This window comes from Corella eumyota, chromosome 1, assembly GCF_963082875.1.
Source record: "Corella eumyota chromosome 1, kaCorEumy4.1, whole genome shotgun sequence".
NCBI lineage: Eukaryota > Metazoa > Chordata > Ascidiacea > Phlebobranchia > Corellidae > Corella > Corella eumyota.
In genome coordinates this window covers 19,364,552-19,377,172 of record NC_137490.1, presented here as the reverse complement: position 1 = coordinate 19,377,172, position 12,621 = coordinate 19,364,552, and the positions used below count along the sequence as shown (strand labels likewise).

At 31.1% G+C, this 12,621-nt stretch overlaps 2 protein-coding genes across 2 annotated transcripts; one reads left to right on the top strand and one right to left on the bottom strand.

The window, feature by feature from the left end:
* Positions 1-1,614: 1,614 nt before the first annotated feature.
* LOC145747996 (uncharacterized) lies at positions 1,615-4,629 on the bottom strand. The gene is made up of 3 exons (XM_082564929.1): positions 3,489-4,629; positions 3,067-3,199; positions 1,615-2,568 (listed from the first exon to the last, which is right to left on the bottom strand). Exons 1-3 carry the CDS (start codon positions 4,469-4,471, stop codon positions 2,395-2,397), a joined length of 1,290 nt encoding a protein of 429 aa, XP_082421055.1. The 5' UTR covers positions 4,472-4,629; the 3' UTR covers positions 1,615-2,394.
* A 2,703-nt stretch (positions 4,630-7,332) lies between these two features.
* On the top strand, positions 7,333-11,372 carry LOC145759174 (akirin-2-like). Its single transcript, XM_082572940.1, has 7 exons — positions 7,333-7,457; positions 8,214-8,527; positions 8,709-8,855; positions 8,942-9,030; positions 9,622-9,709; positions 10,056-10,127; positions 10,505-11,372. Exons 2-7 carry the CDS (start codon positions 8,251-8,253, stop codon positions 10,513-10,515), a joined length of 684 nt encoding a protein of 227 aa, XP_082429066.1. The 5' UTR covers positions 7,333-7,457; positions 8,214-8,250; the 3' UTR covers positions 10,516-11,372.
* The last annotated feature ends 1,249 nt before the right edge of the window (positions 11,373-12,621 follow it).

Genomic DNA, 12,621 nt, shown 5'->3' with positions numbered 1-12,621 from the left:
AAACTCTGTGGTCTTCGAGTTCAACAGGGAGAAAATAAAATCCTTGTGACGTTAATTATGCATTTTTTTCCAAACAATAACATTGTTGATGTAATAATGCCTTCAATTACGCGGCAATTTTTTTCAAAAAAAAAAAATTTATATAATAACGATTCTAATATTTCGGATATATATATTTTGTGTTTAACCTTCTAGAACTAAAAATCACCCACAGTTTAACCTATATACATAAGACGCCAAAAAACTTAACCCCTTTTCTCTTTTAATTAGTCGAAAATTAACCGAAAACTTCGCAAGGGCATTGGGGCATGCAAGGACATTTTAACGCGCCGCCGAGCGCGATAAAGTTACAACAAAAACTCAAAACGAAGACCCAAACACGTAAATTCGACCCGTAATGCTACTAAGTCATGTGAGCCCACCGCAAAGCGTTTTAAATGAATACGCGCGCGACCTCGCTTTATTTACCCCAATCGGCAAAGATTTAGTGTAAATATAGATATTTTATTTTTACTAACTTAATTTAAACTCAGCAGGCCAATTTAGGTAACCTTTTTTACTGGTTTAAGTTGTCTTTGCCAGTTACAAACTTCATGATATGTATATTTTAACAATTAAAAATCAATTGTTTTATTTGTATCTATATTTTGCGGTTCAAAGTCTATGTACGTATTAGGTTTATAATTGCAAATAAACAATTTTTTATTTGTTTCTTTCGTCGTTTAATTGTGATTCGTTGCAATAGAACGATAGCGTGCTGTGATGAAATAACAGTCTTGCTATTCCCTTACTTTGCAGGCTAAAACAACTAACTTTGCAAAGTTAAATGAAGCCTAACTAACTATAAGGAGAAAGAAATCGCGGCCTATTTGCTTTCTTGTTTAATTGTTCAGCCATTGTTAAGTTAATCTAACAAAGTAAAACAATAGGTATTGTTTACAAAAATTGGCAACAATATTTCGTGATATTACCGTTTTATTTTATGTTTTAATCTGTACTCGGTATTAAAAGTGCCTAAAAAGGTTTTATCAATTAATAAACCTTGCAATATAAGGCTGGCGTAAAAGCGGACGATAAAGTTAATAAACATCAGATTGTGGCCCTGATATAAAAAATTAACAAGGCAAAACAATGTTTCGAAATTTATACCTACATATAAAGTATAAACATTGAAATATAAAAACATTTTTTTGATGAATATTTATTCGAAACTTGATTTTGAATATTGCGAAATATAGAGACCGTGTTTTGTGATGTTTTGGGAAAACGTCACAGGATTTAAGTTACCTGTAAGTTGATACCTAGGACACCGGCATTGTTTTCTCAGTGACACAACAAACGGGTTCAATCGGCGAAAGAAAGAGAAAAATTAAGATTTTTTAAAACTTTTATTAGATATTCTTTTTTTGGAGTACATCTTGTTAGTTTTAATTATATTTATCTTATTTTTATATTTTTGAAGTTAAATTTGGCATAGTTCGGCCTTTCTTATTTTTATTTAAAATTTCCACCCCCTTCATTTGTACGCAAGTCTCGTGTGCACGCTTACTGTGACGTCACTTTAGGCCCATTGTTTCCGTGTTTATGACAGGACAAAGTACATGAGTCACGTGATTGTCTTGTTATCTGGGATTTTATTTTTCGTAATAAGGAAAAACAATAACTTTAACGTCGCAATCAGGAAGGAAAACACTTTTAGCAGTACATAGAGTAATGAAACTTAAAGGTACAGGAACATACAGAATGGAACAAAAAACACCAAAAAAATTGCGAAAATTTTAATAAAAATACAGAAATAATTAAATATAATCGAAATGCAATAGAAATTTCATACAAGAGTTACTAGATTTTCTAAAATCGTTTAAAAACAGCATCATAAAAATTATCACACAATTATCAAGAAAAGAATTGCAGGAAAAATACACTAAAAAAAATTAAAAACAATAAATTTAATCTATTAATAAAAATGAAAGTAGGTAGCTAACAAACAACATTCTTTAAATTAATCTTTTGTTTTATTTTTCAAATTTTTTAAGAAAAAAACGAAAACGAATTTGAAGCAGGATTATTCACAATGTTAATCGCCCAAAAAATTTCCTCGTGACGTCATACGAATAGTAAGGCGTCATAGGAAGCGGGTTGTGACGTCACGACTGCATCACAGGGCATCGTATACGCTTGTGCAAAACGAATTCGACTAAAAAATGTTTTGTTGTAAGGCTCACATTTTTTCGAAGTCGAAAACGTTAAAAAAATTAGGAATGGCAAAAAAATTGTTCTAAAAAATTAAATCTTTGGAAGCCATTGCCTTTTAAGTTCTATATCCCGCCCTCGGATTACCTAGACCAACCGGTGTATTATTACATCACAAACGCGCGATTATGACGAAACAGTTTACATGAACGAGTCCGTGAAGGGGTCGTTGTTGATGATGTGTTGGGGTTGAGATTTGGCGTCGATTTGCAGGGTTTGTTGATCGAGAATAAACTGCTTCAGTCGCTCGAACTTTGACTTGTATTCGTCGCGCTCTTTGAGGGTGGCATCCAACGAATCTTGAAGTTGGTTCAACTGTAAAAAGAAGAAGATTTAGTCAATTACGTCACTTTAAAAATAAAAAAATTTTGAAAATTAAAAAAAAAATTTTTGAGGCTGTCGATTTTCATTTTTTTTCTGATTAAATTTTGGGGCCTTTTTTAGCTAGGTCTCAGGTTCAATTCCCGACTTGTTATCCGATACTTAGGTACCGTTACGGCTTAATAATTACGTAATAATATTACGCAAGTGCGCACCGGTTGGCAAACAGTTTAATCAAACAAAGTTATCGCTCTGTAATTTATTGTTAAACTTCTTACAATAATGCAATTGTATTTCAAAAATACATTAAATAATAAATCAACAATTTTTTGTAAATAATTATTGATTGTTTTAAATTTGTAAGGCAAAAAATGATTTATTTCTGGGGTTTTTATTTTTGGAATTTTTGTTTTATTTTTTGAGCAATATTGATTTATTTTTAGTTCTGCTATTTATATCAATTTTTACTTCATTATTTTTAATGATATTTACCTGCATTTGAAGCCCGCTTTTTTCGGATTCAAGGATATGTCGTTGCATAACTCTTTTAGTTCGGCAACTTTGGGCATAGCCTCGGTTTTTCAACGTCCTTCTTCTCTGTTTTAATGCGGTGACGTCATCTTTGCTGAAAAACAATTAAAATTCGATTAATTTAATTTTCAAAACAAATCTTAGAAAGTTGTAATTTACGCGCATCGGTGAAGCGATCAAGAATTTAATTGCTGGTTTGAGAGTAATCGGGTGACCAATTTAGGTGAAATTACATATCGGAGCTTTGCCAAATTTGTTTGCAGACTTTTAAATAGAAATATTGCCGCAAATTGAAGGTCAAAACATTTCAAAAATAACCCGTAATATTTGAAAGATGGCGTACTAATATTTTTATGAAAAATTTTCTTGAAAAATCAACCAACCTTAGTCCACGAAGACATCGATTTAGATCCCGAACTGTCATCGCAGTAAGTTGTTCATCTGGAAGCGTATCGGATGCCTCACCAGGCAAGCTGTTAGCTCGGGAGATGGTGCTCCGGGTCCTTTCGGGTCTTCTGCGGGCCTGTTTCTGGGCACCGTAGGTCGAATTAGGGGCCAAACTGCTGGTCGTAACCGATCTAGTGCTGGGCAGAGAGGTGTATAAAAAGTTCTGGTTTTGACAAGAGGGCATGTAGCTTGCATTTTGCTGGGTGATCGGGTAAGAAGAAAACGTATCTGTGGGAATATTGCTTCCGGTCACGTGATCACAATTGCTTGAAATGTTAGGCTCGACGCAGCCGTTTTGATCGGCCAAGTTGCATACACCGTTTAATTGTTCCGGCAATCCAGCACTGTTGTAACTTGTGGCGGACAGCTGAGTTCCAAACCCGGTTAACCCCTGACCGAACATGTACTGAGGCTGAGGAATGGATGTGGGGTTCTGGTTCTGGATCTGGTTAAAGTCGGCTAAAAGTGACTCAAAGACTTCCTCTTCGGAAGAAGATCCGTCTCCGTTAAACTCCGCTCCTGAGTATGATGAGGTCGAGGGTAAAACTGACGTTTGTTGCTGCTGGGTATACCACTGTAACTCCTCGGCGGTTGGTTTTCGTTCGACCGGGCTCGGGGACGAATTCGGGGGCGAAGGGACCCCAGAACTAGAGGTTGTCGAGATCGGGGACTGACTGAGTGCTTGCTGGTTGTTGTCACAGTACCCGGCAATAACAGAGGCGCTGTAGTGGCCATAATTGGCATCGCTTCCCGATTTTACGAAGCCAAAATCGGTCGATGTTGTGTTGAAGTCGTTCACTTGGTAACTTCCCCTCCCGTTGTTGTTGTTTAGGTTATATGGATTCTGCAGGTTGAATCCAGTTACGTTTTCAATGGAAGCCATGGTGTCGATTGCAGTGTAGGATTCAAACGCAACCATTCAAACTATCGGAAGAGAAATCTTTGCAAAAAATCGTCGATAAAATAAAACTTGAAAAATTAACAGCTTTTTAAGCTATGTTAAAACTTGATTTTCAGTATTCTTATATCTGTGAAACGTAAAATAAATAAGTTTAAAACTTAACCTGCACCATTTAACCTAATTTATTCATCGCGGCATTGCTATTGCACGCTCCGTAGGTTATTGCGCAACTTCTCACAAACACTTAGGCTTATTACTAACTAAATTCAACTACTTTACTAACTTTATGAAAACTGAAACTTGAAATCGAAAATAATTTTCGAATTTTTTTCCAGTGTTTTCGTTGCAACTTTTCGTCGAGATTAAACTTTGGTTGTTAATGTTTCGTGGCGTGATCTGAACTGCTGTTTGCACGCTCTTAGCTCGTGTCCTGCTTAAGTAAACAGCTGACTGTAAGGCCTTAACACAGGCTTGAGCTTTTTATTCACTTCGCAAGCCGGCAATCTTTGTCCAATCGTAGCTCACTCTCGATTTTCCGACGAAAAAAAAGGCCAACCTCACAAAGAGAGATCAGCTGAGCATGAAGTTCTCTTTCTTCTTTTTTTCCGTAATGTTTGTTGACTAGCTTTACATTCTCTCGCTTTTTCTGTGTCAAATCGTTGGCGAGAATATAAAGGTAATAAACTTGTTGAACCTACCAAAGGTCGCTTAAAAACGTTATTTACACTTCGTTTACAACTGGGAATATCAATAACTTGATAATGCCTAACTTAAACCGCAAAATTAAGTTTTAATAGCTAACCTATGTCACAAATTTAGCGTTACATAATAATATGGATCTTTTTTTTCTGTTTATTCAAAACTTATTTTTAAATTTTCCAAAAAAATAACTTTGACGTTCGAGTAAAAAAACAAAATACGTAAAAAACAAACTGGCCGAATAAATAAAATACACACAGAATGATTAATATTGGTTTTTAAAATCTTGTTTGCCTTGTTTTAAAGATTTCACTTCAACAAAAGATTACGGTTAAAAATCAAGTTTTCAACTCTAATTCAACTTGCTAATTTTATATGTGATATTTTGGCCCGATTAAAAACTTAATTTTTTTGTACACCTGTTCCGTAATGCGATCTTTATATCAAGATAATAGGATTTATTTTGACATTTTAGACATTGGGTTAATCATATCTAATCTACTTGTTTTGAAAATCGCTTTTTTATAAATTGATTTATTTCGTTAAATATATGTAAACGTATTTTTTATTAGTACAAAAGTTTAAATAAATAAGTAACATTAAGTAAATAATGGGGTTTATATTTTTATTGTTAAAGTCGTTAAATTGGAACGTTTTCCGGTTGTTGGTTTGTATTAGTTGATAACTACTTTCACCCTTATACATTATTTATCATGACAATGACTTATTATGACATCACACTGGACAGTCGCGGTCATTTTTCTCGGAAAATAAATGTTTTGTTTATTTCGTTTCGTACGGCGTGGGCAGAAACAAGAATAATGCATCGCGATTATGACGTCACTATTCCAAGATGGAGTCAACAAAAACATAATACTGACCGTCACGTGACCAAAAGTGCTTATTCTTTGGCAGTAGACTAAGAAAGAGAGAGGGGGGTATTATTGCGCGTTGTTTATGCCATCTAAAACATGTAAGGGCAGTAAACAAAGAAAACATTTCTCCTAAACCAGATAGCATTATTAAAGGTTTCAGTTAAAATCGTAAATCCCATGTTGTTATGACTTCAACGAAGGCTTCTATTTTTAGAACTCAGCAGTATATAAAAAATGGATTATTTTCTTTCCACGAACTTGTAATCACATGTGCATCCAATTAATCCTCGAACTTTGGCCTTTAATGTAATTAAATTTAACGTTTTTATAGTTTCAGTATAATTTATTAATTGTTTTAATGATTTTTTCTTGGTTTTGTTTATCTGTAATTGTTTAAACGACAAATAGTATTGTTTGCCAAACAATGGAAAAGTAACCACAATATTTATTATGACGAAATAATTAATTGTTTCGACATTGAAGTGCAATTTGTTTTTATTTACGCCTTTAATGCAATTCAAGCAAAAGCTCTGTCTAGTAGTTTTCTAAAACTAAGATAAAGTTATTTTTAGATTTTATATATTTATGATGGCCATAATTGCAATACAAAAGTGTTATAATTTGCAGATTTTTTGATACATAACATTTTAAACATTTTTACAAGAAAAAGAAAATATTGTATAATTTAAAGAGGTTAAAATTTGCTAAATAACTATGTTTAATTTTTTTAAATAGCAAATTACAGTTTGTTTAAAGAACAAAGAAAGTGAAATCATAGGGCAGCAGATTACTGTTCTCTATCACCAACTACCGGAAATTCTAAAAGGGTTTATTAGATTTAATATAAAGTTAAATTTATTGTTTTCGAATTTAAATTGGTTTTTAAATTTAAAATAGATTATATTAATTTATGTATAATTTTTAAATGGTATAAAAAAGCTCATTTTACAATTTTAGTTTAAAAATGCAAATTAATTTGACAACACGACAATTAATCAATAATCAACAAACAACAAACTATTGATTTTAAAACATAAATGAATTATTTAACTCTGATGTCCAGTGGCCATTTACAAAATTTAATCAGAAAAAATTAGTTAATACGTAACAAAAAAATTAAAATTTAAGGCTTACTTGATATTTTTAATAATGCTAAAATATATCAACAATAAAAAATTTTAGGTATTTTTAGTTTGTAAAAATTAAAATTAATTAAAATTTTATATGAATTACAATTTGTCCTCGTGTTAAAACAAGATTTTTTATAACTAAAAATATTAATCGCAAATCAGTTACAACCTTTGGCTCCCTTTTGTTTTTGGTAATTTTAATTTCTAAGTTTTTCTGTTTCGCAAAAATAAAGGAATTAAAAAGTTTTCGGAAAATTCTAATCGATAAAAATATCAAAAGTAAATGACCAAATACTGAAGGTATGTATTTTAATTTTAATATTATCTGAATATATTTAATCTGGTATTAAATTTTCTTTTCTAATTTAAAAATAACTAAAATAAATTTTTTTATTGTCTATTTTATATTTTGTCCGTTTTCGTATAGACTGTTGTTTTATTGCATTTAAATAACAAGTTTTATATTTTAATTTATTAAATTTACTTTAGGATAATGGTTTTTTATTTATTTTAAATTTTTTATTATCAGGACAAACTGCCAAACAGTCTAAAATACAAAAAATGTGGGTAAATTTTCAGATTATATAACACAAAACATCTTAAATTCTAGACATTAATAGTTAGGACCATTTTGCTATTTGGTGTTTAAACATAAATAATGTTTTAAATTATAAATATAATCACATTTGGTTATATAATAGTAAATGCTAACTGGTCAGACTGTGTTAAAACAAAAGTATATTTTTAACTTTATGAGGTGTCGTAATATTGTCACCTAATTTAGAGTGTTTATCACAAAAATTGGTTTATTTGTTCATAAAATTGTTAAATAGTTAAATTTTTTTGGTAAATTTCATTTGTCATAAAGTCATACTTAAAGATTAAAAAAAAAATTAAGAAGATTTAAAAAAATTCTGTGCAGTAATAAATTGTTAGGTGTGTCAAATTTAGTAATATTTTTAAAGTTTAATCAATTCTATTTTAGATTTTTTTAGTTAGTTGGAAGATAAGTTTTAAAACTTCTAGAATTACATATTAAACTATTTGGTATTTCAGAGTTTAAAAACTCGCATAAAAGTAGAGTGAGAGCACAATGGCATGTGGAGTGGCACTCAAACGCAGCTTGGACTTTGATCCTCTTCATAACTCGAGTCCGAGTCCTCCTCGAAAATCACAACCAACTCATCTGGCAAGCAAACGACGAAGATTCAGTTTCTCCCAAAGATGCGGTGCTCCTATCCAGAAAGAAGAAGAAACTCCATCGTCTTCGATCTGGAATAGATATTCTTCTTCGGACCTGTCTACAAAGCCGACTGTGACATCACAATCACCATTTAAGAGTGCTTCGGCAAAAGCAGCCTTTTCTTCTGGTAGATTAATATATTTTTATTAAAATTTATTTATTAATTTTTTTTTAATTTTAATATTTGTTACATTCCCAAATATACAAATTTTTTTCAGGTTGTGCTAGGGTATAATAAGCAGCGACTAATGTTGTGTTTTTAAGTTAAACAGGATAGCAAATTAACTTATAGTGTTTGTTTTTTTTAGAGGAAATTGTGAAGCACATTTATCAGGAATATCGTCGAATAAAACGCCGACGACAAATTCAAGCACCCCTATCGCCCTCTAGTAGTGGTCCTCTATCGCCAACTAATGGTGGAGGAATGCACGTTGATTCTTTCGGAGCCAACACAGGTAAATTAAAAAAAATTGTTCTTTTCTTATAAAAACTTTAAGAAATCACATTTATTTTTTATTAACCACAAATGTCATGGTTTTAGATGCGATTACTCTGGATCCCTTAAACTCCACCTCAGTGGTGATGGATGGGAGGAAGAATGTGGATGCTCCTCTTCTTTCTATGAGACAGGTTTGAAAATTTTTTGAACTAGTTTTTGTTTGTAGTCATAGGTGTTATTTTTATTAGCATTTTTTATACTGCTTTGACATGTTTTTTTATTATAACTTGACAGTTTGTTATATATATATTGTTGTTGTTTTTTTTATGTTTCTGTTTTAATGAGCAAAAGAGTAATTATTTTTGGTTTGTTTATGATTCTAACTTGCTTTTCCCCCTTCAATTTTTTTTTATTTTCATAACATGAAAATCATTAAATCTTTTGGACATTTCAATTTTTTTCAATCAACGAAACCAAACTATGAATAGCTTTGGCCTAAAAAAATCATTAATTGGAGTATTTTTCAACCCTAGTCTTTATTTAGGCCTCTGTATGTGCATGTTGTTTTTGAATTCAAAATAAAGCTTAAATTATTTTATTTATGAAATATCTTTTATTAACTTTACACAATAATAAGTTACGTCAATTGGATCAAATTATAATAGCTATTTATTAGCACACAAATTGTTTTTTTTAAATGGGTATTGAATCCAAAATCTTTAGTCTTATTAGGAAAAAATGTCATACTTTAATTTTTTGTTACTTTATTGTTTATTTAAAAGGTTGGACTTTTATGTGAGAGATTATTGAAAGAACAAGAAGAAAGAATAAGCTCAGAATACGACAAAGTTTTGATTGGAAAGTTGACAGGTTCGTTTCTTAATTACAATTGTTTATTATTTGCCAAACTCTTAATGAGATGGCCTTTAAAAAATGGTATACCCTTTTCTGTATTTTATAATATGGTACTAGCTATGATGTAACTAATATAATTACTTTTTTTGTTCAACTTAACTTTAAAAAATTTTTCTCTGACACATGTATAAACATAAAAAAATTTTGTAAAACTTTAAATACACGTATTTAAACCGATTTAATATACTTTGCCTTAAGTTGGACCCAAATTTAAGATTACCCAATGCACTATATATTAAATTCACATGAAATCAATTTACCACTATTGTATTTTAATTATGAACAACATTGTTTTGTGCAGATCAGTACGATGCTTTTGTTAAATTCAGTCATGATCAACTTCGAAGACAAATCACAAATCAACCTGCTAGCTGTAAGTCAAAACCTTTTTGCATATATTAACTCCACTGTACATATTACATAGATTATTAAAATCCTCGAAATAGACATTTGACTAAAAACTGCGATTTTACTGAAAATGGGGCATTTTTATTACCATTTCCCTTACTTTAACCCTTCTTAAAGAAAATGCATTTTAATATTCGAAAAATGTTAGCCTAAATTTTGGTGGTTTTCTGTAAAACGTTTATTTAGACAAATACTTTTCGGAAACTTGTAACTGTAACTGCCATTGAGATTTATTATAAAAGATACTTGTATAAAGTGTTTAAATTGATAAATATAGGTTTGCACCTTAATATAAAATTTTATTCAAAAAACTAAAATCAACTTTTTTTAACTTTTTTTCAGATGTGTCTTAAGTCTATGGTGAATTTTTACTGTTTAACGTGGAACGCTGTATATACATAATCTTGCTGTCTTACACCATTCCGATGACGTCATCCTATTCTTTATGACGTCATCGGTGTAAGTGTTTCCAACATTTGTTGGTTGTGACGTCACAACTGCCCGTCTGTTTTGCTTAGAAAATTTTTTTGTGTCGATCGTTTGAAGTCTTCTTTGTTACGTCATCCAAAATGTTTGTACGTCATCGGTCACGTGATTTCGATTGTTTCGTCATTCACTCGTTATTGCAAGTATTCTGCACCTGTCACGTGACTTTTTTTCTCCTACGTAATTTCTATCTTACTGTCAAGCCTTACATCATTTTCTACGTCACGGATTTTAAGTCATACGTCACTCCGTCACGTGACTAGTTTTTCGTTTAAGTTGCCACTGAACTAGTAAAAAAACTTTTTATTTTTAATTCCATGATAAACGTTATCATCCCAGCATTTTATTGTATATAGTTAACTTATTGTGACGTCACCGGTAGTAGGATTGTAACGTCATAAGAGCGTGTTGTTTGTTGTTGGGGTGCCGACGTTTTTTTGGGTTTTAATTCTTTTGTTTTTAGAAAAACTTGTGTGTGCGATTTGTTATTACAAGAAATAAGAAAATGATTGTGTTTTTTGGGAAATGTTACGATGTGTTCTGTTGGGTCTTGTTTAAGCTATTTGTAAACACCTCAAGGGCGAATAGTGTAACATTGGTGCGACTTGAACCTAAGACCTATCAGCTCGTAGTCTGCTACCAGTAGTCCACACTACCAGACTTTATCATATATCAGATTGAAAATTTTCTTATATAAATGTAGCAAACTTACTGATAAAGTTTTTATAGGTTTTAATTTTTAAAGTTAATACATTATAGATAAAAAAAACATTATTGAAAAATAACTCTACGATTGAGTAAACTATTATATATTAACATAAATTTAGTGAAATTGGAAATTTGCTTATTAACGGTTTTGGTAGCTTAATATTAACATTTATAGCAACAAATTAATAAATACACACAAAAATTAATGAGTCTGTAATCAAAAAATGTTAAACAATTGTTAATTTTTATATACTTTAAACAAGATTCACCGGCAGCGTAGTGTAGTGGTAAGAACACTTGCTACACCACACACGAGGGTTCAATCCCCACTGACCTCATGCTGTAGCGTCCTTGAGCGGTATGAACTCCTGCTGAGCCAGCACTTAATCAGCAGCATAATTACCGGGCAATTATAATCTATAATATCCCAAACTGCTGAAGGCAACTCGAGACTGGGTCGGAGTAACTGATGTTACTCTATGTTTAAGTCGCACATTCGACTTTCCTACATCGAGGATAAATATATATATATATATACAAAAAAAAGATAAACTAATTATAGCTAAAGTTTACTTTTGAAAAACGTATATAAATACAACCATATTATAAATATTTTGTGTTTTCTTAATGTCAATATTTTCATTTTTAAATCTCAAATTTGTCACAACTGCTATTCTTTAATTTCCGGGGCGCTTGACCTATTAAATCGCTGTAACGATTGCGAGTGACCAATAAGGAAACCAATGGTCAGTTGTAAGAAAAAGGAAGTTGCTCGTAAAATTCTCTCACTTATGACGTCATAGTAAAAGAACAGTTGTGGATTAATCTAGGTTTGTGAAATTGATTTAAATTTTATTTAGTCAGAAAATTTGATTATTTTTAAAATTAAATTAAAATAAAAATTACTAATTAGATTAGAATAATAATAATAATATAAGAGAAAGTTAGGGCTAGAATATTAATTACAATTCTGTTAAAATTTAAATTAAAAGTTTGTAATAATTAGTAATTATCAACTGTGAGTTATTTTTTATAAATTATGTTTCAAAAACAAAAATTTTATTTTTCAATTTAATATTAATCTAAAAAAACAAAAACGACTCTTAATTTACCAAGAAAATAAAAAAGGGGAAATCGGGTTGTTTACGTTGTGCGTCTGTTTTTCGTATTTAGTCGCCAGAAAATAGGTCGAAAATGGTAAATAGATCACACAGATAACTTCGGTCAGTCGTGCTGAATATGCCCGCAGCGCAGTCCGTCACCAA

Excerpts from the sequence above, each read along its gene's own strand:
- LOC145747996 (XM_082564929.1), bottom strand. The coding sequence starts at position 4,471 with ATGGTTGCGTTTGAATCCTACACTGCAATCGACACCATGGCTTCCATT. Across the intron at positions 3,200-3,488 it reads CGATGTCTTCGTGGACTAAG|CAAAGATGACGTCACCGCAT; the intron begins GTTGGTTGATTT and ends ATTGTTTTTCAG. Across the intron at positions 2,569-3,066 it reads AAAGCGGGCTTCAAATGCAG|TTGAACCAACTTCAAGATTC; the intron begins GTAAATATCATT and ends TTCTTTTTACAG.
- LOC145759174 (XM_082572940.1), top strand. The coding sequence starts at position 8,251 with ATGGCATGTGGAGTGGCACTCAAACGCAGCTTGGACTTTGATCCTCTT. Across the intron at positions 8,528-8,708 it reads AAAAGCAGCCTTTTCTTCTG|AGGAAATTGTGAAGCACATT; the intron begins GTAGATTAATAT and ends TGTTTTTTTTAG. Across the intron at positions 9,710-10,055 it reads TTTGATTGGAAAGTTGACAG|ATCAGTACGATGCTTTTGTT; the intron begins GTTCGTTTCTTA and ends TGTTTTGTGCAG.